General features: G+C 37.5%; 1 protein-coding gene across 4 annotated transcripts in view; it reads left to right on the plus strand.

The window, feature by feature from the left end:
* The window catches only part of LRP1B (LDL receptor related protein 1B), a 687,296-nt gene that overhangs the window by 400,670 nt on the left and 263,914 nt on the right, over positions 1-22,712 (plus strand). For all 4 annotated transcript variants that reach the window (XM_065840662.2, XM_071810731.1, XM_071810729.1 and 1 more), the window contains exons 8-11: positions 15,250-15,472; positions 18,325-18,496; positions 20,352-20,495; positions 21,904-22,140. In XM_065840662.2, the coding sequence (XP_065696734.1) occupies positions 15,250-15,472; positions 18,325-18,496; positions 20,352-20,495; positions 21,904-22,140 (776 nt within the window). The remainder of the gene's footprint in view (positions 1-15,249; positions 15,473-18,324; positions 18,497-20,351; positions 20,496-21,903; positions 22,141-22,712) is intronic.

The following is a 22,712-nucleotide window of genomic DNA, read 5'->3' on the forward strand; positions in this document are numbered from 1 at the left end:
GTTGCTTCTGAGGTTTCTTACTTGAGTTGGCAATCTGGGGACTGGATGACTGCAGATTAGGAGGTTAAATGTGGGGTGAAGAGGGACCGTGTGGCCCCATTCCTGGGTAGTGTGCTCAGCCTGGAGCAGACCCACTCAGATGGGTGACTTTTTTTAACCTGCAGCTGTGGTTAAAATGGGGCAGGTCCTGCTTTTCTCTTGCTACAAGACAGACATTGAATTGCTGGAGTGTGTCCAAGGAACAGCAATGGAGCTGGTGAAGGGTCTGGAGCATAAGTGTGGTGAGGAGCAGCTGAGGGACCTGGGGGGTTCAGCCTGGAGAACAGGAGGCTGAGGGGAGACCTTATCACTGTCTACAACTGCCTGAAAGGAGGTTGGAGCATGGAGGGCTTTGGTCTCTTCTTCCATGTAGCAAATGATAGGACAAGAGGAAGTGGCCTCAGGTTGTGCCAGGGGAGGTTAAATTGGATATTAGGAAAACATTCTTCCCAGAAGGGGTTGTCGGGCATTGGAACAGGCTGCCCAGGGCAGTGGTGAAGTCACCGTCCCTGAAGGTGTTGAAAAGACACGTAGATGAGGTTCTTAGAGACATGGTTTAGAGGTGGACGTGGCAGTGTTAGGTTAACCTTTGGGACTCTATTATCTTAAAGGTCTTTCCCAACCTAAATGATTCTGTGATTCTCCACGAGGCCTTCTGGGTGTGGGCGGGGGCCAGGCCCAGCAATGGACAAGAGCAGGAGGAGAAGGGAAGTAGTAAAATGGCCTTTAGTTTTCTGTTTCATTAAGTCTGTAATTGTTTGTGACTTTCTGGAGTTCTTTCCATGCCGAACATGCTGTCACACATTGTGCTTTTCCCCCAGAGGAGAACAAGCAGGTGTTGAGCAGGAGTCACAACCTCATAGCTGAAAGTGTCTGCTAGGTATAAATAGATAGTGGTGCTCTCGATACCTCTCCCAATATTCCCCTGAAATAGGCTTTTTTTCGGTCGTTGCATAACTTGGGGAAAATATGGCTGGTGGTTTCATGCATTCTTTGGGGGAGAGAAGGAGGAGGGCTCTTTTTGTGGGTTTTTGTTTCTTTTTTTCTTCAATCATTTCTGTGAACAAAGAAAATGCATAACTTTGCGCTAATGCATTTTGCCCAGATCTTAGAAATAAATTAAATGGTGTGTTTGGGCAGAAGTGGATGTTGTGCCTCTGGATCAGCTGATCAAGTCTCTTTAATCCTGTGATTCCCAGGTTGCTTCCCATAGTCTCTTGTTTAATTCAGTGCTTGTGTTCAAAATTCTCTAGCAGGTATGGCAAATATCTAACAGATATGGCTCTTCTATAAGGAACATTTTCCTGACAACACAGGTTTTCAGTGTTCTTGTAATGAGACCAGCTTTGTGCGATATATAGCAGCAGATGATTCAGTAAATAAAGATTAGTGTGATCCACTCAAGTGAAATGGGAAGTTTCAACTACTAAAGTGTACATATAACCAAAATTTCAATCATCTTTCAGATCTTTCAAGTTTTGGACATGCCTTGCACTCATGGCAATTTACAGCTCCCAAAAAAATCTCAAAACAAATTCATTAATACTGGATAATAATTGTTTGTCAAGCAAAATTTACATGGAAAAAGGCAGTGCTTGTAATCCTTAGGAAGGGCGAGATAAGACAGGATTAGAAGTTGCCTGTGAATACTATGGGAATAGAAGCCACCAATCTGCTTTGCTGATATTGTAAAACCATAGTATGTATTTCTTAGCAATATCTTAAGTTGTAGATTTTGGTTGAAGTTTGTTTTGCACAAATTATTTTGGAGTAATCGCTAAGACTGTATATTTCAAGACTATTTAAGATAGAAGTACTGTTCCAGCGGTTTGTTAAACATTCATCTTTGGAACAGTTGTAAATGTTTTTGAATAAACGGGAGATAGGAAAGGCCAGTAAAAGATGTCAAATGGGTTAATCCCTGTCCCTGTTTGTCATGAACAGTAACAATTCCTTATCAGTTTTCAAACTATTATAAGAATACAATTTGATTGTCCACATGCTGTTCACTGAACAGCTATGAACACCAACAAAAATATATTAAAAAAAATAAAGAATGAAGTTGACTGTCAGGTTCTATGCCTGTGGTTTGTCGATATTGGATCTTAATCAGCATTGTACTAAGAAAAATCAGATTTTGTTTTCTTCCAGGGGGGAAATCGCCTTATTAAGCTTATCATACTTTCCGTTGATTCTCTGAGTGAATTAAATTTAACTCTGACTAGTTGACATTAATACGAGTCTTGCAATAAGGTGTAATTTTGGATAAGGATTTAATACCCCCTGACCATATTTAACTTATAGATAAATAAAGTTTATATAAATGAGGGATAATAACTGTTTGTCATTCTTCCAATGATATAATAAGAATTCTGCAGGACTGGAAGCCGTTATACTTTTCCAACACTGAGGTAAACACCGCAGCTCAGTATTTACAAATGTATGAGTGAAACATGAATATTCAAATCTTTGTTTATCAAATCTTGGTTCACACTAAAAAGAATGAAAAGCAGTTCCCCTAATGTGTCTCATTCATGTGAGGGGTCATTAGGGAATGAGCCTTGCTGTAGAGTCCTTCAATAACCCATGTCAGAATACATTTGATGTAATGGGTACGAATATACTAGTGTTCTGAATATGGGACTCAACAAATATTAATCAAGAATCAACTAATGTCTACTGAAAATTATCAGGGAAGATAAGGCAGTAAGCTGTTGAAAGCAAACTATATGTGTCCATAGACTCACAGGAAAAAGTGCTTCTGATGGTCACTGTCATAGGCAAAAGAAGTTCTTTTTAAGGAGAGGAGAATGCAGCTTTAAGAAGTTACGTCTATTTAGTCGTTGGCATGAGTTCAAAAGTATCAGCCTCAGAACCAAAAAATAACATCTTAAAAATAACCTCTTATCATAGCTTGGCTGAGTAAAAGTGACAATATAGCAGATTCCAAACAGCTGTGTGAACTGCTGACTTATGCCTTAAATTTACAATAATGTGATGGTAAGTGGTAGTGAAACAAAAACATGTGGCAATATATTCAAGTTCCTCCTTAGAAGCACCATAACCACTTCCTTTCTGATCTCCTGAGCCAGGGAATCCACCGTGGTGTCCCTGCTCAACCAGGGGAAGCTGTTATTTCATATTTTGTTAGAGTAACATGATTGTTCCATCATTTCACTAATGTAGGTGCATGAGGGTGTTGGTCTCCTCTCCCAGGTGGCAAGTGATAGGATGGCAGTAAATGGCCTAAAGTTGCACCAGGGAAGGTTCAGATTGAATATTAGGAAAAATTTCTTCCTGGAAGGGGCTATCAGGCATTGGAACAGGTTGCCCAGGGCAATGGTGGAGTCACCATCCCTGGAGGGGTTTAAAAGACATAAAGATGAGGCTCACAGGGACATGGTTTAGTGCTAGAATGAGGTTATGGTTGGACTTGATGATCACGAGGGTGTCTTCCAACCAAAATGATTCTATGATTCTATGTGTGATACCAAGTTTCCATGTGTCAGCTCAATTAAAATCACTTAAAGTATCAAAAGTCAGAACCTCCGTTAGTTTACCGTTGCACTTCCATCAGTATCTGCTTATTATTAGATACCACCATGTATAGAAATGTTTTTCTGCTCTTGATAGCATTCAGTAAACCTTTCAGGGAAAGATAATATTTGCTAACTAAAGCAGCACACATGAATGTTTTTGAATGATTACTATTTGTATAAATTCTCTGCCACAGTGGAAATATAACCAGTAATGTCACAAGTCATCAGTGGAGTCTCAGTTGTGGCAACTTTTAGAAGTAAGAATTGAAATTCTGTTGTTGATATGTTTCTGGGTTGGTTTTGTTTGTTTTTCCAAATCTGCTTTCATTTGCTTTAAATTCTGCATATATACACAGTGTTTCAGCAGTTTCATATTAGGCACTAATTAATAGTAGTATTGGCAATAATTCTGTCTCCCCACGGGGACTAGCTGCTGCAAATTAAAGGTTAGAAGACCAAGGACAGAATACAAACAGGAAAACCACTAAGGCCTTCTCTGTGTTGGAATACAACCGATTTAGTTGTCAATTTAGTTGAGTTCTGTTTTGCAACACCTTAAGAAAAAAGATCACGAAGACTTAGAGTCTTTTATCTAAGAAGAGCTAAAATACTGCAAATACAATACTTTGAATCTAATTCCAAATATGATGATTCTGTATAAGCATACTTTTTTTTTCTATTAACATGATGATTCATTGTTTATGATCTTTGTCTCAGAACAGACTTTTTGTTTGTTTGTCTCTTAATTTAACTTGCAAGTACAATTTGCGGGAGAAAATGACTTTTTTGGTTGGCAGTTAATTGGGCAGCAGAACGGCCTGTTTTTCTTTACTTGCTGTCAAATAATGGCATCAAATAATTCAGTTGCTGGTGACATTAGCTGGGCAGATGATGGGCTCTGTAGACCCACATGAAGATGTGCTGTTAACAAGCCCTGCACGGAGCAGCAGCATTTGAACCGATCTCCCCAGCAGGAGATATTTGATCAGAAGTTCAGGATGTAGGGCAAGTTCTAATATTCACATCGGAATTTATTACCTTCCAAAAAAACATTAAAGAAAGAAGGTTTCTAAAGAGGAACATGGAAGCATTGCGTGAGAATCTGGTTTTATTTCATTTTGCACAGTTGTTATAGTTTGAGTAGATACATTCTTTTTATTGTTTTCCTTGGTGAGCCCTGAGTAGCTCCTTGTTGCATTTCACAGATGCAAATCATCAATGAGATTGTAGTAGTTCCTAACCTGCAGAGTTTGCCACTTCATACCAAAGGAAAGCTGCGTGTTGAGATGAAGATCAGCTCTGTCCATTGCTACCAAATACAGGCTGTCCATTTTCTGTTCAACACTGCGCTAAGTAGTCATATGCACAATTTAAACTAGAGTAAGGGTTTGTTGTGTTAGCAGTGTTTGCTTGTGTGGATTGAAATGAAACAGATTTGTTCCTCTTTGGCATATGGGAAAATCATAAGCATGTGTAAAGTTTTCTTTAAAGTATATTTTTATATAAATTAAAATTATATATATGAAATATAAATTTAAACTGTAATATTTGACAAATTAATTATTGTGTAGCAGAACCTTTGTCTTCATACAAGTAAGGGTATCAGAACACTGGCCCAGGCTGCCCAGGGAGGTTGTGGAGTCTCCTTCTCTGCAGACATTTACATCCAACCTGGACACCTTCCTGTGGAACCTCAGCTGGGTGTTCCTGCTCCAGTGGGGGATTGCACTGGATGAGCTTTTGAGGTCCCTCCCAATCCCTAACATTCTGTGATTTTCTGAATGCACTAACACAGTCCCTTGGCATAGCAACCTATATAGGACTTCTCATAGCTGTGGCAAAATTCAACACTTAGGTGAGAAAGCAGGAATAAAAACAATAATACAGTAGTGGTTCCCACAGCAAACCTGTCAGCTTCCAGCAGTTTACAGTATTGTCGTTTTCAAAGTTAGAAACCTCGTTGCTTTTAATGGCCACTGATATATTCTTCTTCTATGAATCTGCTGGAGAGGAGAAATCCCTGTCCGTGCTGTTCACTGCTAATTCATCCTGACTTCAAATCATCACTTTTCAAAACAGGGGGCTGCAGCTTTGGGGAATTAAAGAGTACACCTCTAATTGTAATCTTAGCTTTTCATCAGGTCAACCTGTGAAGGAGGAGCCTTGAGATTCCTCAAGCTTCCAAACTGTAGATTTTAGATTAATTTAATATAATCCTGTATAATGATGAGTATTGTAGCATTTTCTGTGTAAGATGGATGAGACAGGTTCTCAAATGCCAGCTATTACTGACATTTAATCTGGTATAGGTCGTGAAATACCAAGGCGGATGAACAGTTATAATTTATTTTTCATGTTAACAATAAATTTTAAATAAATTAATATGGCAAAAATGCTTCAGTTTTCTTTCTCTGTAACTCTAAATAGAAAAAGCTGATCAACAAATCACAAATTTCAAGATAAAGCATACCTATTTTAAAGTTGATGTCTGTATTGTGGTAGATGTAGGTGATGTAGAAAACATGATTTTAAATCTGAAAACTGAGCGAGTAGAATTTTTGCATTTCATAGAGCCAAAACGGTGCATAAAGCTGCTGTGTCTCAGGCTGGTTTGAAAGGACCATGTCTCACATTCTGGGGAAGAGAAGCCACTGGAGAAGTGGGATTGTGCTTGGGAAATAAAAGCCCTCTGTGTTTAGACAGTCATTTGTAAAAAAGCCACTTAGTGCTGGTGCCGTCCTGATTTGCTCCGGAGCTGAACTTGGCTTTAGGACAGAAGTTAAACCCACCAAGTTCTGGACTTTTTCCTCATCAGTCTGCAAGTCAGACACACTTTCAGGGGTTGTTTTTTTTCCCTACAGGTGCTAAACAATAATGAAAACTTCCCCTCTCCCTCCAAAATCCTATTCTTAAAAAGTAATTTCAGAAATAGTCTCTGTTCAACTAAAGGAAAAGATTGTTTATTAAGTGGAAGAAAAGAATAGGGTCTGACTGCATATAATAATATATTGTGAAAATTAAATAGCTTCAGGAAAAGACTGTGTTTATTTTTTCTGTGAAAGAGCTTCAGTATAATTCTAATTAAATCTTTGGAAATAAGTATTTGAGTATGTTTATTCTGCTATGTGCTTTGGTTTGTCTAAATATTTTAAAGGGTCAAGTAGCACCGTCTTGTTGTTCCAGAAATAATTCAAAACAGAATAATACCAAAAAGTTACATGAAAAATACAGATGTCTAATTGAGTTTGACAGCTATGTCAGACCCGGTTTCCAATGATTGTATCTTGTATATTCGATAAAATATACAGCAGTTGAAATTATAAATTATTAGAAATAATTACTCAGGATAATCCAAGAACTATATTCATCATCATGTTCTCTCCAGGCTCAGAGTTATATATTTAAGTGTATCTAAAAGCAATATGTGTGGTTTGGATGTAAACACAGATTTTATAAATATATAAAAGTCTCTTTGTGAAATAGTTTGGGGTTTATATATATTACTTTTAAAATATTACAAAGAGTTTTTGCTACTATTTGACTGTCCTGTTAAAAGTCTACTGAAGTGGTGGTATGAAACCATTTTACGTGCCAGTTTGAGTGTCTTTAAAAAAAATAAGTTATATCCGTGGATCATCACAACGATTTGACACAGCTGGTTTGTGATAAACTGGGAATAATCAATGTTTCTTCATTCTTATTCGAGCTGATGAGCTGGTAGTAACACGTGGGCAAGGACATGTTCAGTCAGTACAGATTTCTGCATCTGATTTAAATCCGAATCCACCCAGTTTCAGATGAATGACAATAACTTGACAAATGAAATACTAATGATCAGGGCCCGTAATGAATCCATGAATACATCTGCAATGTCTTTCCATTAAAAATAGCAGCTATTAAAACTTTGCATGTATTTATGGAAAAGTGACATAAAAAGTAAAGTTTGACTTAGTAAAATTTTATATTGAGAATAGATTTCCAAAACTGAGGCATTTGTTTGTTCAGAAGACAGAGATGCAATGAAAACGTGCCATTGCTGCACAAAATTAGTCAAGGTAATTATATGGCTTTAATGAAAGTATATGGAATTGTATTCAGATAGAAAGCAGATTAAGCAAATATGAATCTTATATATGTTAAGGGATGCATTTTTTCCAAGTGTACATCTCACAGCTGTAATCTTCTTGTGCAATAGGGGAAAAAACACAGACTTCACTATGACAAGAATGAGTGCAAGGCGAACTTTTACATCTTTTTAAGAATATTTTTCTTTGTTATTAATATCTTCTAGCAAAACCTATGAATTGAATTTTCATTTCTGTGGGTGTCCGTCTTTGATTTATTGGTGTTATATTCCAGCCGTGCATTTTTTAGCATGTACAGAAACTCGCACCTATTCATAAGTGAAGCAAGACAGACAATATGGTGGGACTGATATGGGTTTTCTGCATGTTTACTCTGAGTGTGAAGAAGTTTAGATTGCGAGAGAAAATTGAAACTGTGAAAAGACATCATAAGACAGAAAGTTTGCCGTACATCTCACTATCATATATTATTTCTGCTGCACCCAGTGATGGTAGATGGGCGCTCTGGAGAGTCATTTGCAGTTCCCTCCCTGCAGAGAAAACAGATTTGGGTGAAAAACAGAAGGGACAGAATATTTCAAGGTTCATTATGACCTTTAAAAAGCTTTATTTTGTATGTATTTGATTGCCATTCCTCAGCCAAAAGAAAGTGAAGGCTTTATCCCCTCAGGATTAATCCTGAAAGACTCTACGAGGGTTTTAGTTTTAATAAGCTAAAATGATAGTAGAGCATTGTAACAATGTAACAAATCAGAGTCTTGAATTATCATATTACATTCACTTTGAAACATCTCTGAAAATATGTGTTTTTGTGTGCATAAGGAAATTATATTGGGAGGTCCTGTTGATGTCAAGCTGAGCTTTATATTATGTGTATTTTTGTACAGGGACAGTTTTAGTAGGAAGAAAAAAGGAGACACAGTTGCAAGATTTTTCTCTTTTTCCCCCATATTGTGCTGCTCCGTTCAATAAGAACATCACAAATCATGACAATTTGTAGCTACTTTACCAGTGAACCAGATTTGCTCTTTTTTTTTAAGCCATCCCCAAATTCACAGCCGCCCACCCTGTTTGCTGCCCAGGCTGCCATCCCTGCAAATAACAAAACCTTTGTCTGAGCCGGTGATTTCTGTGTACAGAGAAAGATATTTCATTGCAGATGTCCTCCCTGAGGCATTTGAGTTGAGCTTTTGCTGCTTTTTGCCTGTGTTCTGTTGTGCAACCAGCAGCGATTTGCGCTCGGCTGAAAATGAGTTGTCGAACGGGGTTTTACTTCACTTGCAGCTCGGCTCTGTGCTGCTTCCCGCCTGGCACTAAATCTGCAGCTCTCTCAGGAGAAACCATTATTATTTTACTTTTAAGCACTCATTGCTAGGGTTCCAACATACCGGGAACATTTGGAACATATGCCCTCCCTTACATTACAGAAATCGTGGAGGAGCTTTTATGCAGTTTTACTCCTTTGTAGTACAAAAAATGTCTCTCCAGTATTTCCTTCCAAAATCAGTTACAAAAATTAAGGCATGTGACTAGAGAGCCTGCTGTTTTCTATGTGCCCTAAAATATTGTGAATTGCAATGGGAAATTATCCTCAAGGTGACGGATGCTGCATTGTGTTAGAAAGAAGGTGGGGGAAACCCAAATGCCCAAATCCAATGACTTTTATGTTCTTGCCCTGGGGGAGAATTTTGCCTTTGCCCCAAATCTGGCAATTGCTTTACAGCAAGTAGTGCTGTTCAAGTACCTAGAATTTGTCTGGTTCTCTAGGGGCTGTGGCTCATTTAGTACCAACAATGGGCTTAGTCCAAGTGTTGCTGTTTCTTTGATTTGATTGTTTTTTGTTTTGTTTTAGATGCAGATGAAAAAGAAAAATATTGAACCAAGAAATCAACTTAAAAGTCAATAGAGGGGAAAATCTTCCAGGACCAGGCTATAAAGTATACTGTTAATTAAATGCAGTGTAGATTAAATCACGTTCATGTTGATTAAATGTGGTAGAAATCAGATACAGAACTACATGGCAGTCTCCTTTTGGTAATCCAGTATGTGTAATCACCTGATACCATAATCTTTAATTTTACAAATGAAGAATCTCACAGGTATTTTCACATAGTCTTTTTCATTAGGTCTTTTGATCACCTCTGAAGAAGGTTTCCCATTTGCCACAGTGCCCATGATTTTAGTTATTCTGCAGTGCATCTTTCTGTGATCACGGTTTGTCCTACAGCACGTCTGGCTGGTGCCACTCAATGCCAATGGTCTTCTTGTTAGGTTTTAAAGTGATTGAATTGCACCCCATTTATTTCTGCTACTGCAATTCAGATTTTTTTTTTCTGACACTGTATTCCCTCTTCTAAATTAGAAAAAAGCTCTAACTTCTTGTCACTCATCCATTTTCCTAAAATCATTGGAATAGTTTTAGTAGATTTCTGTCTTGATAATGATCCTTTCAGTGTAATTTCTGAAAATTAAGCACTGCTCTTTCTACTCTTAGCTCCTGTTACTTAAATCTGGATAGGTCTTGTCCATGGCAGTAACTTTAGCTAAGAGAGTTGCCCTCTTTCTATATGCACTATAATAATTTATCTCGGATAATATTGCATTGAAGTTGACTCTGCTCTAAGAACTGCCAAGTTCTGTCGTTCTTCCCTTCAAAGTCTGACACAGCAATTCCCACCTTCTTGAGATGAAGCTACTGGACTTGTAATTGTGCCAGAAGAACATCTCTTCTGGTTCTTCAGCTTAAGTAGAAGGTGCTACCCTTTAAATGTCTCTGCGTTTGTAATCTTTATCTTTTTCCTACCAAGTAGTGCTTACACTAACACATCTTTATCTCTGATAAGAAAAGACCAGAGGCATTGCCTGGCATTGCCATTTCATTACTATGTGGCAGCTGGCACTGGTTGGGACACATTGACAGTAGTGTTAACATATGAGCTTTAGGTAACTCTATAGGATTCTATCTTCCCTCCCATAGAATGGGGGGAGGGTGTGTAATTCGGACACATCTGTGATTGAAGTGTTTTGATACCTGAGTCCATTTAGCCTTCACTCTTGCATTTGGTCTCACATCACACCACACTGTCAGATGTATGAAGGTTTATTTTTGTGTACCTGTCTTCTATTTTAGCATCCCTGACACTGGGTTTTGCTTTTCCTCATAAGGGATTGAGGTTACTGTGCAATAACATTCCTCTTCCATAGCTCCACTGAAGGAGCACTTGAGGTTTAAAAGCCAACCTGGGAATTAAAGGAGCAAGAAGTGGGAACAGGTTAGAGTCTGATGCCTGAATAGATGAGCTTCTGGACACAGGGAGAATTGTACATCATCCTGTTACAAAGGGCAATGAGAGACTGAGGAGGGAAATAAAGAATGAAAAATAAAAATAATGGCATGTGAATATGTTCAACTGTGAAGCACAGTTGTATCTGTCAGAAAAAAAATTGAAAACTGCTCCATGATACCTTATAATACTGTTCCGTATATGGGTGGTGGGATTTTTTTGGCAGAGTTGCAGAATTGTGAAATTCGCTCCCCTAAACGTCGGATTGTGCTATATAGTATTTGGCTTCTTAGGTGCATTAGAAATTAGCAGTTTTTAGTCATTCAAATGCCAAACATAGCTTTACAAAGACAACATATTTCTTTCTTTGCTAGTTAATTAGGTGGATTATGAGTGCGGTGACAGGAGGCTTGAAAAACTAAAGCAAGTGGTGAGAGAGAAGTTGCCAGACAAAACCAGTGGTGATAAGGGAGGTGTATAGTGTTTGGCAGCTGAACTGCAACAGTAACTATAACATCTGGATCTGAAAGGAAGCATCTGTCCAGGACAAATGTCTTTGCTGGGGATGAACAGCAGACTTTTTGAGGCCCTCCTGTGTTTTTGGGGCCTGATAATAAAGGAAAGATCATCTCTGACCACTGATATGAGAACAGGGACTGGGAAGTTCACTGTCACTTCTGTCTCATGGTGGCATTCTTCTCTGGAATTAGTTCTGTTTGGAAACATGACTTTATTGGTATTTGTAGTCAGTAGATTCATCAGTGAGGGTATCTTAAAATGTTATAGAGATTTTTGTTGCTCAGATGTGGAGGGAATGTTTCCTCTGTTTTCCTAGCTGAAACCAAACTCCTGTTAGAAAATCTCCAAGCGTAACTTTTCAAGACTTAGTTGATAAGTTATGAAGCGGGTTGTATATTGTAGACTGGAGAAAGTCAGCTAAACCCTGGTGGGAAACCAGCGGAGGGAGGAGGATGTGTGTAATAGCTGTTGAGAGGGTGACTGTAAATCAGGAGTGTAATAGAGCTGTGAAAATAGCCAATGTCATCCAGTGATGGCTGAATCTCCAGCTGATGCGGGGAAGTTACAGTGTTGTTGTACAGACACCGGCGAACTCCTCTCTGGAACAGCGCGTCCAGTGCTGACCACACATGTTCAATAACATGACCTAAAATTGGAATAGCTGCACGGAAGGGCAACATAAAGAGCCTGTGTTCTCAGATGAGAAAGATTGACTTTCTTTGCCTATCCTTAGCTGTGAGGGAGAGTGAACGAATTTGATTGCCATTGAGAAATACTTTTGGAGGGCAAGATAGGTGAAAAGAACTGTTGAATACAAAGAAATGTGCTGCAGAGTTCACTAGGTATAATTTAGCCTTAAAGATACTGTCATTAGTTATTAGATGTAGATTCCTAACTGCTGGGACAATAAAGACATTCTGGGAGAGCTTTTGTATGAACATAAGGTCAAAACAACGAGGTACTTTTGTGAGTTTAAGAAGCTGGAAAAACAGAGCAGTACAGGATGCCTGCAAAGCACCTGGACTTGATGAAGAAGGTGGTCCTTGGTTAGCAATGGGCAGAACATGAGGTTTGTACAGTTTCAAAGACCTAGAAGAATATTCAGGATTTCTATGCATGAAGAAGTCTATAGTGCCAGATTTTTCCTATTTTATAGCAGCCTCAATACGCCTCCTCATCGATAGTCTCATTAAATAAATGCTGTGATGAGCACAGCTCTGTCCCTGGCCAAACTGGTCCCTCGAGTTCAATACTATCACACGGTGCTTGAGCTGGTCAGGGAATGCACGTGACCACTATTCCTCAGAAAAATGCTCTGTGAATTGAGAAAATATTTCACTAGTCTCTGCTTAAAATGGATAGGGAAATTTGTGAGCAGAAATGCTAGTCTTGAGCTGAAATAAATACTACTGCAGTGTATCCTGGAGAACTCCCAAGGCAAAGAAGATACAGCTTAATTTTGGGTCAGCTTCTTGTGTTATAAATGCAATTCTGATTTAAACCTCATTCTAAGAAATCTGCATTAGCCTTTAAATGCAGAATTGCATTTCAAGATTACATGACAGAGCATTTAATTTTCTTGATTTAATTTCCAGAATGGTTTGATCATGTGGCAGCCGTTAGGCAACTACTTTCTTGTTCTGTCTCTTACCTCTACATTAAAAGATAAAATTTTATTATTGTCAGGAGAAGGGTAATGATTTTTAAAATGAAAAGAATCATTTACAGGTGAAGACATGCTATCTTCCTAGCACAAATGATGTTAATATAAAACAGGTATTAAGAAAACAAAGAATTGATGCCCTATCCTGGAAAGCTGGAGAAGCATCTTAAATTAGATACTCTTTACTGTATCTGTTTGTTATTGGCATACAAAATTATATTTTAGTCCTTTTTGTGATCACATAGAGATCTTGAATCCTGTATAAGAAAAGTGTGTTAAGGAATCAAGTAAAGAGTCAGTATGAAGTCAAGTGCCCCGTCTCTGTAGTCACTGTATGTACATTTATATATACACACACGTGTGCATGTGCCTGATCACAGCAAACCCATTTGGTTTTGTGACTGCAAAATCAGCTTTATTTGAATTAATGAGTCTTGAGATACAAAATTCCATTAAATAACCTAATTCAAATATCCAGGAGTACAGATTGTAGACTAGAGTGTATGTAATATTTTAACAACTTACAGGTGTTGTCATTGTTATTGCTGATGAGATACATATATGCACATATGTATATGTGTATAAATGTATATATACACACAGTTCTGTGTATCTTTTCATTCCAAAATAAACATTTGCTTTGCAGACATAATTTTTATTTTGCACTTCATCTGTAGTCTGGACATTTTGATTTATATGGACCTGAATGTTAAGTATGTGCTTTTTTTAAATATTCTTAAAGTACAACTGGGATACAGAGTTACAATGAAGGACAAGACGGGAATTCAGAATGATTTTGATAAATAGAAATCCCTGTCAGGAATGGAGTTATCCCTCAGGAATGTTATAGGTAAAGTTTAGTCTGCCTTATGGCCTGATGATGGATTACATGACCTTTCAAATTCTCCTCAAGCCCTGTTTTATGATTCTGTGATCAATTCATTTTGGCATTTGACAGCTGCTGTACATATACTATCAATAATTCTACTGTCTTTAATACTTTTAATGCATTTTAATTTACATATTTGGCACATGAAACACTTTAACTACATTTAAAATATATTCTTATTTATTCGAAGATGGTAATAATAAAGGATATGGGTCTCATTTGGCTATTTAACAAATATTTATTCTTTCCAGCCTAAAACATACTACAATGCTGAATTTCTATGAGAGGTTACAAGGCTATAAATTATTACTGGTTAATACAAAGATATCTCAAGGTTTATATGCTGTTGATCCAATGTTATTCCCATTAGTGGTAATAACCAGGAGATAATTCACTTCATTTAGAAAATGAAATCCTGATTCTCAGAGTGGTTTTAGTAATATTCAGTCTGGAATCAGATTATTCTTTACAGCATGTTAAAGTCATGGCAAGGTGGTCTTCAGCTTGCAAGTGTAATTTAGTCTCCCAAATAGGTAATCTTGTTAAAATATTGTCAGGTTAATCAAAATTGATTTGTGTGTGTTAAACCTGGTGAATGCTAATCAAGTATCAGGTTAGGAAGCTTAAGTAGCAATTTGAAGTCTTTGATAGTTTCCCATTATTCTTGGATGGAATGACTCCTTGGATTTGTGGAAACAAAGCCTGGGCACCAATGCACTACAGACTAAAGCATCTCCTTTAGAAATATATTTTTCAAAAACCTGACAGTGTGACTCACTGTGTTTATTATACCTTATGTGCAATGAATTATTCTCCAAACCATGTAAGTGCTTTGTGGTTTGGCCACTCTGCTTTTTGTAACTATCTTGCCATTTTGTATAAATAATACTTATAGAGATATTTGAGATTGCAATGTATTCTCTGGATGTATGAATACCGTCCATTTAAAAGACAAATATTAAATTATGTATCTGTGGTGTAAGGAAGTGTATTTAGAACTTCTGTACATTCTGTTTGAAAGAAAATTCTGTGTAATTGCAAATTTGTTAGAAAATAGAGTGATTTTTTTATTTTTTGGTTATATGATTATCAATATGGTTTATATGGGTGATCGAGAGATGAACACTCTGAAATGATGAAGAGCACAAACTTACTTTGCACAGAGCCACCAGGAGCTTTACACTCTGCTCACACCCTTTGCAACTTACATCATCTTGTTTTCTTTCAACAGAAAACTTTTCTTTACAGACTACGGGAATGCTGCCAAGGTTGAGAGATGTGACATGGATGGAATGAACAGGACGTGGATAGTAGACTCTAAAATTGAACAGCCGACTGCTCTTGCACTGGACCTCATCAATAAATATGTGTACTGGGTTGACATATATATGGATAGTGTGGAAGTTGTTGACTATCAGGGGAGGAAGAGGCACACAATAATTAAAGGCAGACAAGTAGGTATTTATTTGCAAACTAGTAAAAGTAATTATATCAATAAATGAATGTGTGGAATGCTGTACATGATGCCAACAGTTACAGTAATTTCAGATTTTTTTGGTCTTTTTAGTTCAAATGTATTAGATGTTAAAAGATCCATCTGCATGTTTTGCTTTATTTGCAATTTAGCCCGTTTTGCAGCCTATGGACGAGGTTCCATACAGTGTCTCATGGACAATGCGACACCTGAGTCACATTCCCACTGTGAAAGACTTCAGGAGGGAAAATACGGGGCGATGGAAAGATAACTGGGGAATAAATTATTAGTGACAAGAAGATGTCCTTGCCAATTCAGGAAGAAAAGGCTAACAGGCACGAGAATGTGAAAGAAACAGAGCAGCAAAAGCTATTCACCTGTTCAAACCAACATGGGTGCCCTTAAATCATATTCTGTTGATGCTTTTCCACAGTGATGCAGATGTTTTGAGTCATAAATACAAATGCTGAGACTGTATGAGCCTTGCAGCAGGAGTGTATAAATTGGTTATTGTTGCTGCGGCTTGGAGAGCGGGGAAAGGAAGAATTCCCTGGCAGTTGTGGGGCTTATGTAAATTGACAGAAAATTAGCAAACACCAGCCCGTTCTGGTTGCTGCTTGGACTCTGAGAGCTGGTGTGGGTACCATGTGCACATCTGCGTCTGCCTGGGGTTGAACAGTGTGTAAAAATTGTACAGACAGAACACACCTTTTACCTGTTCTGCTGTCATTCTTTCCTTGCTTCCAAGTATTACCGAGAGACAGCTGGTTAGCACAACTACCATTTAAAAATAGACAGAAAATGTGACAACAAACAGTCTAGGTCAACTGGCTAAGTAGCAAACACCTTCAGTTTTTTTTACCAAATTACTCTCAGTCTTTAGCCACTTGTTCTGGAATAACAGATCTTGTAAACTTTGTAAACAGGTAACATTTTGGAATAGATATTTTAAAAAAGAAGGGCATTTTTAGAAGTGGCTAGCAGATACTTTTGTGGGCTTGTAACTAAGTTATGCAGGTGTCATAGGAGACATTCTTATTCTTTCTCTTATTTCTGAAATTTAGATGCGAAAGAGGATTCTTTCACAGGGTTTCTTTTTCTCTAAACTTGCTAAGGAAGGAGAAGGATGTTTCTTTCTTTCAATATGGGTGATGAGTATTAAAAAGTTTGGCCTCTCAGTGTGTCGCTGCTATCATGAAAGGAGCAGCACACTGGTTGTCTTTCCACTCACATGAAAAATTAGTAATTATACTGGGTTTTGTGCCAGCATTTGCCAGGATTTAGAATGTCTGTTACTCAAGGTTACTCCTCATTAGTCCAAGGAAACAGTAGACCAGAAAACTATTTTAAACGAATTTTAAGGATTGAAGTTTATTTCATACGTGCAAGTGTATCAAAAGACATGCTTTCCAAGTGATACAACCTTTTATGATTGATAGTCTTCGTTGTAGAAAGCAACATTTCCATTCGTGTATAGGATAGCAGTAATGCTTCATGAGACACAAAAACCAACACATACATAAATTGAATGCAAAGAATTAAGTCATTATAAAACACATTGTAAAATAGTCACATAGCTTTAATAGTGTAAATACAGAAAAGCTCTTACAGGAGTTGAATAGTAAAGCTTTAAACTGAGTGCAAATGGAAATAGAGAATAAAGGATTATAACGCAGAGGACAATTCAACAATTTGCTACAGATGCATCATTATTTTTGAAGCTCTTTTATTTTCTATCTTAATATAATTGGATTGAATTTCTGTGGGGTCTTAATCAAACACTTCCATTGTTCTCAAGTTATGTTTTTTTCCCTGGGTAAGGGCAGAACACAATGTCAACATTTGGCCACCCGCAGGGTAATTTCCAAAAAGGACTGAAATATTGTTTGATTTATGACAGGCTTTGCCTATTGTGGTTTTTTTGTTGTTGTTGGTTTTATGTCTGAATTTGTGCATAAAAAAAGCTAAGTAAATACTTTGTGGTGAGCAGTTTATTGATCAAACTAGTGAGACGTTCAGCCTGTGGGTATCTGAATATCTGCCAACAGATTCTCCCTAATTTGTTCAGCTTTCAAAATCATCAGTGAGATATTTTATATTTTCTCAATGTATAAATCAAGTACAACCACTATATTATCGAACTCATGATGTTTGAGCTGTGATTCGCTGATTACATTGGGAAATTTTTGCTTAATGTACCCAGACACACCACAGATTAATGCAATTTCAGAGTTCACTTTTTGAGAAACAAGTTGCAAATATTGTGTGTCCACAACCATATTCAGAGACTTGAACACAAATATAGCTGAGGGAATTTGTTTATTTATTAATTTATTTACTTAATAAAATATTCAGTGATTATATCCTGCACTATTTGCCTTGTTTTGATTATAACATAATAAAAATACGTCAATTCAACCTATAAACTGTGTTTTTAAAATCTGCATTTCTAGTTAATGCTAGTTAATATTACTTTATCTTATTATTACGAGTTAATACTAAAATAAGTTGTTGCGCATAACAAAACACGCGGGAGTTTTTGATTTGAAAGACAGAGAAACGGGGAAATTAAGAGAATAAATTAATTTGGATTGCTGAATATTTTGAATTTTCTGCCTTTCTTTTAGAAAGTTTTTCTAATTATACACTTCGAACTACAAGAATGTGAACTATATTTGTAGCGTAGTTTGTGTTAGTATGTACAAATATGTACGGACATATTCAGAAATCCTTTTGTACAGTTTAATATGTACACAGTGGTGTTTGATGTTCACAAATCATAGATACACCTAAAATATTCCTCTAAAATAATATAATTATTTTCTTTTCCAGATTAGGCATCTTCGTGGTTTGGCGGTATTTGAAAACTATTTATATACAGTTAATTCAGATAACCTCAGCATTTTACAAATCAACAGATATAATGGAAGTGACGTTCAGTCTCTGGTGAGACTTGACAATGCTAAAGAGATCCGCGTGTACCAGAAGAGAACTCAAACAGCAGGTAAGATCCAAATTCCTCTTTCTAGGAAACATAAGACTAGATCTTAGGTGGATATCTAGTTAAAAAGGTTCTTCAACAACAATGTATTGGAAAACGCAGTGAAAATTTGTCATCATGGCAAAACTCTGTTGCTTCTTCACCTGCCCAGTTTGGGTTGTGCTTTCTGCCAGTTCTCCTGCGTCTCCAAGCTCCTGAGCATTCAGCTTGGAGAACCACCGAGGAGCCCTGGTCTGCAGGTGTTCTGGCTCCACACACTCAACGCATTCAGAATTTAACACCTTCTGAAATTGCGAGACGCTCAGAACCATCCACGTGCTCGCGTCTCTGACCTCAGAGATTCCTGGTTTCTCTGGGTCTCTTTTAAGACAGACAACAAACCCCAAGAGAGGCTCCTCCATCTGCGAGGTTTCCAAAAAAGCACCGAGATGTGGGCAGCTGGCCTTGCCTGGCTGCCAGCACCACAATTGCTTAAGTTTTTTTGATTTGTGTAAATACCATTTTTTACTTCTGCAAATGAAATCTGCATTTTTGTCTAGAATGAAAAACTTTATAATTTCAGCATTTTTGGTTAAATAGGAATTTTTGAGGTCTGTAGAGCTGTATGACTCTGATCATGGCTCTGATCGCATACTTTCTGCATTCAGAACAGCCGTGTGATTGGTGGAACTTTGTGCAAAGATGGCAAGATCCTAAATGATTACAGCAATACTCTATGGGATTTTGTTTATATGGCTGATAGCAATAACTTGTTGCAGTGACCACTTGGACAGAGGAGCTAACGCATCAATTCTGCTGATCAATGTCAACATTATTAAACAGAAAGGCTGCTTTTAGAGAAGTTGTTGAAGTGGGAACGAACTCGAGCTTGATGTAGAACTAATTTTTCACCTTATAGGTGAGGGCGTTGATTTGCAGGTGTCAGTGTTGGGAGAAGGCTGCAGAGCCTCTTTCTTTGCTCTGGGCTCCCTCTTGTACCCCTGAGGGAGTCGTAGAGGTGGAGTAGAGGGAAGACATGAGCACAGTGTAATCTTCTATTACATCCTGTGATTACTCTGTTCTTCTTGGCCTTTGTTCACTCCGCTACTTCTTTTGTTTTGAATGGACATGTTTGCTGCTTGTCAATATTCGCTGTAATAGTTGTCTCAGCTTGGTTGAGTTTCTGTATACCTTTAACAATATCGACCTTCAACCACTTGATTACTTTCTTTTTTGACACAACTGAAAAGCTTAAGGGAAAGGAGAGAGAAGAGAAAAACCTTTTTAGAGCTAAAATACTGCTGGCCTGTTGTAAGCCAGCTTAGTAAATGTAGGATAGCAAGGTAGATTTTGTTTTCTCATCAGATGTAAGTTAAAGAGAATTAAAAGTTGAATTTGCTATATTAGTCTGCTAGTCTACAATGGTGCATTTGAAAATATGAAGTCAAGGGAAAGGAATTATTTGGTTTCTGGAGCTGGATTTATGTCCCAACTGTGAAAATATGGAAAAATCACTACAAGGCTCATTCTGTTTTTTAGTTTCTGCACAGGTATCTGCCCCAGAAATGTGCCGTCTAATGGAGTTGAATAAATAGCAAACTGTGTTGCCACGGGCTTCACTCAGTTCTCAAAAAGCCAACCAACCAAATGAACCAAAGACATAAATAAAGGGGAAAAGCACCAGCTACCCCAGGGCAGTGCTGCCTGGCAGACCATGTGCACAAGCTTGTTCAAAAAGGGGCGATTACATATAACAATGTGTATGGCTTGATAGCCACAAAATGGCTTTTTTCTCCCGTCTAAACTTTCTACATGCTGATGCATCTAATTATTTTGTTTGAAATGGATTTCAATCGTGCTGTTTTTTCACTGGCCGTAGTCAGAAACCACGCGTGTGAAGTGGACCCGTATGGAATGCCGGGGGGATGTTCGCACATCTGTCTGCTCAGCAGCAACTACAAAGCACGGACTTGTCGCTGCAGGACTGGCTTCATCTTGGGGAGTGATGGCAGGTCATGCAAAAGTATGTTATTTAAATCAAAGAGTTTGCCAGCCGATAATATTTTAGGGTATGGTTCTAGGTGTTTTTTGACATGCTCATCTGTAACAATAAAAAACACATGGACTGTTTGGGGGTAGTAGTTGCTTGCAACATGACGCTTTGTTTGTATATTCCTTTTATTCCCTTAAAATGATTTGATTTGGCTTAGTTCATAGAAGTGAGAAATTCAACCTGGGATCATGATGAATGAATTCTAAAAATCATCACAAGTTTAAAGTTAATTAGTCTTACTCTTTCTTCATATAGTATGCATTCTCTTGTACATAGATAGTGAAATGCCATTAAATACTTTATCACATCTAATTTCTACCCACACAACCAACTTGTAAGTTGGAAGCAGACCATTCATATACGTTGAGCAAGGTATTTCTCAAAATAGTTTGTGAAAGCACATTTGATTTGTATAACTATGGCTATACCTAACAGTAGCTATGCACAATCTGTTGGTCATGTACAGCCAACAGGACAGTCCTGAAAGTTTGGGGGAACACCTGTTTTTGTCTGGTTTCTTGATCAAATGGCATTGATTTAGTTCAGATGAAAAACATGCCATTAGATGGATATATGTGACCTCAGTCAAACCTCACATGGTTTTCACTAACAGTTCCAACAAAAAAACGTGAGAGGCATTAGCGCAAGTCTGTACCTCACAGAATTTTTGGAGGCATATTGACAGTATTAAGGTTCTAAGGATATTTATAAGTATCTTTAAGGAAACAAAATCACCTTATTAAGCTTTGTTATTCATAATTAACCTCTTGGATTAAATTGTAAAAATCTCCTCAGAAATAGGAAATATTGGTATCCATGTTTTGTATCTCAGTATGAAAGAACAGTGTGTGTTTATTTGTTGTATTTCTTCCCATTTGAAATAAATTTATTGTAATGTTTCGTCTTGTTTGTTTCTGGGAAACTCCAGGTGAAAAAAAAAGAAAAGTGGTGTTTTTTGTCTGCTGGAGTTTATGGTCTTGTTGGATTTAATGATTATTTCAGTCATGGTCTGCATTACCCTGATAGATCCTAATGAATTGTAAAATTAAATGACTATGAAGCTATATATGTCCATTTCACAGTAGGTGCAAAGTTACTGTGTGATGTAGGATTGCTTTTCAGTGTGGACTTTTATGGAAAAAAAAAATAATTAGATGTAAGCAGCTCACTGAAGTAATTCATGTTTTAATTAAGGTAATATAATTAGCTAGATTTCTTGAGTTTAGATACCTTTGGATATGTGAAAGTTTAATTTTTGGTATTGAGGAACACTCCCACTCCCCCACTAATTGTGCCAGTTAATTAAACAGTGGCATTATGCACTGTAAAGAAGATTAGGCAGCATCAGGTGTTTATGTTTGTAATCTTTCTTTTGCAGGACCAAAGAATGAATTGTTTCTTTTTTATGGGAAGGGACGCCCAGGAATAATACGGGGAATGGACCTGAATACCAAAGTATCTGATGAATACATGATCCCTATAGAAAACCTGGTGAATCCTCGTGCTCTGGACTTCCACGCCGAAACCAATTACATTTACTTTGCTGATACTACCAGTTTCCTAATTGGACGACAGAAAATTGATGGCACAGAGCGAGAAACAATCCTCAAAGATGGTAGGCAATGCTAACTGATAGTGACAGTCAGAGAATCTCAGTAAGGAGAAGTTGAACTGACATTTACAGATAATATAAAGCTTTATTTAAATCGCCCATGGAAAATAAACCCAAGCTAGACCTTGAACAGAGTTGCAAAAAATTTCTTTTTTTACAACTTCGTGTTTATTTTTCCTGAGTTTTCACTGCAGAAAGTTAAAGTTTGGTTGAGTTGCTCTGTTGTGAATTCTTATTTTGTCTATTGAAGGTTATACCAACCAGTAACTCACTCTACATCTCCACTCTATTCTTTCAGTAGTTTGTTACAAGTCTCCGTGATGTGGTTGGTTGTGATCAATGCACTGAGCCATCCCATATCCTTGTGGACTCTATGTTCTTCACTCCAGCCCGTATCACAATGTGGATTCTGGAGCTTCTTCAAGTAGTTTGGCAGAATGAGATTTCCTGTAGCGCTTGCAAATGCATTAGAAAAAAAAAAGCTTTGTGTTTCCTAATACATTTTCCATTGTAAATGTGGGAGTAACAGGAAGACCTAAACGTTTTTTAGAACCTGAATTGAGATGTTTGTACCA

This window comes from Patagioenas fasciata, chromosome 7 (assembly GCF_037038585.1).
Source record: "Patagioenas fasciata isolate bPatFas1 chromosome 7, bPatFas1.hap1, whole genome shotgun sequence".
NCBI lineage: Eukaryota > Metazoa > Chordata > Aves > Columbiformes > Columbidae > Patagioenas > Patagioenas fasciata.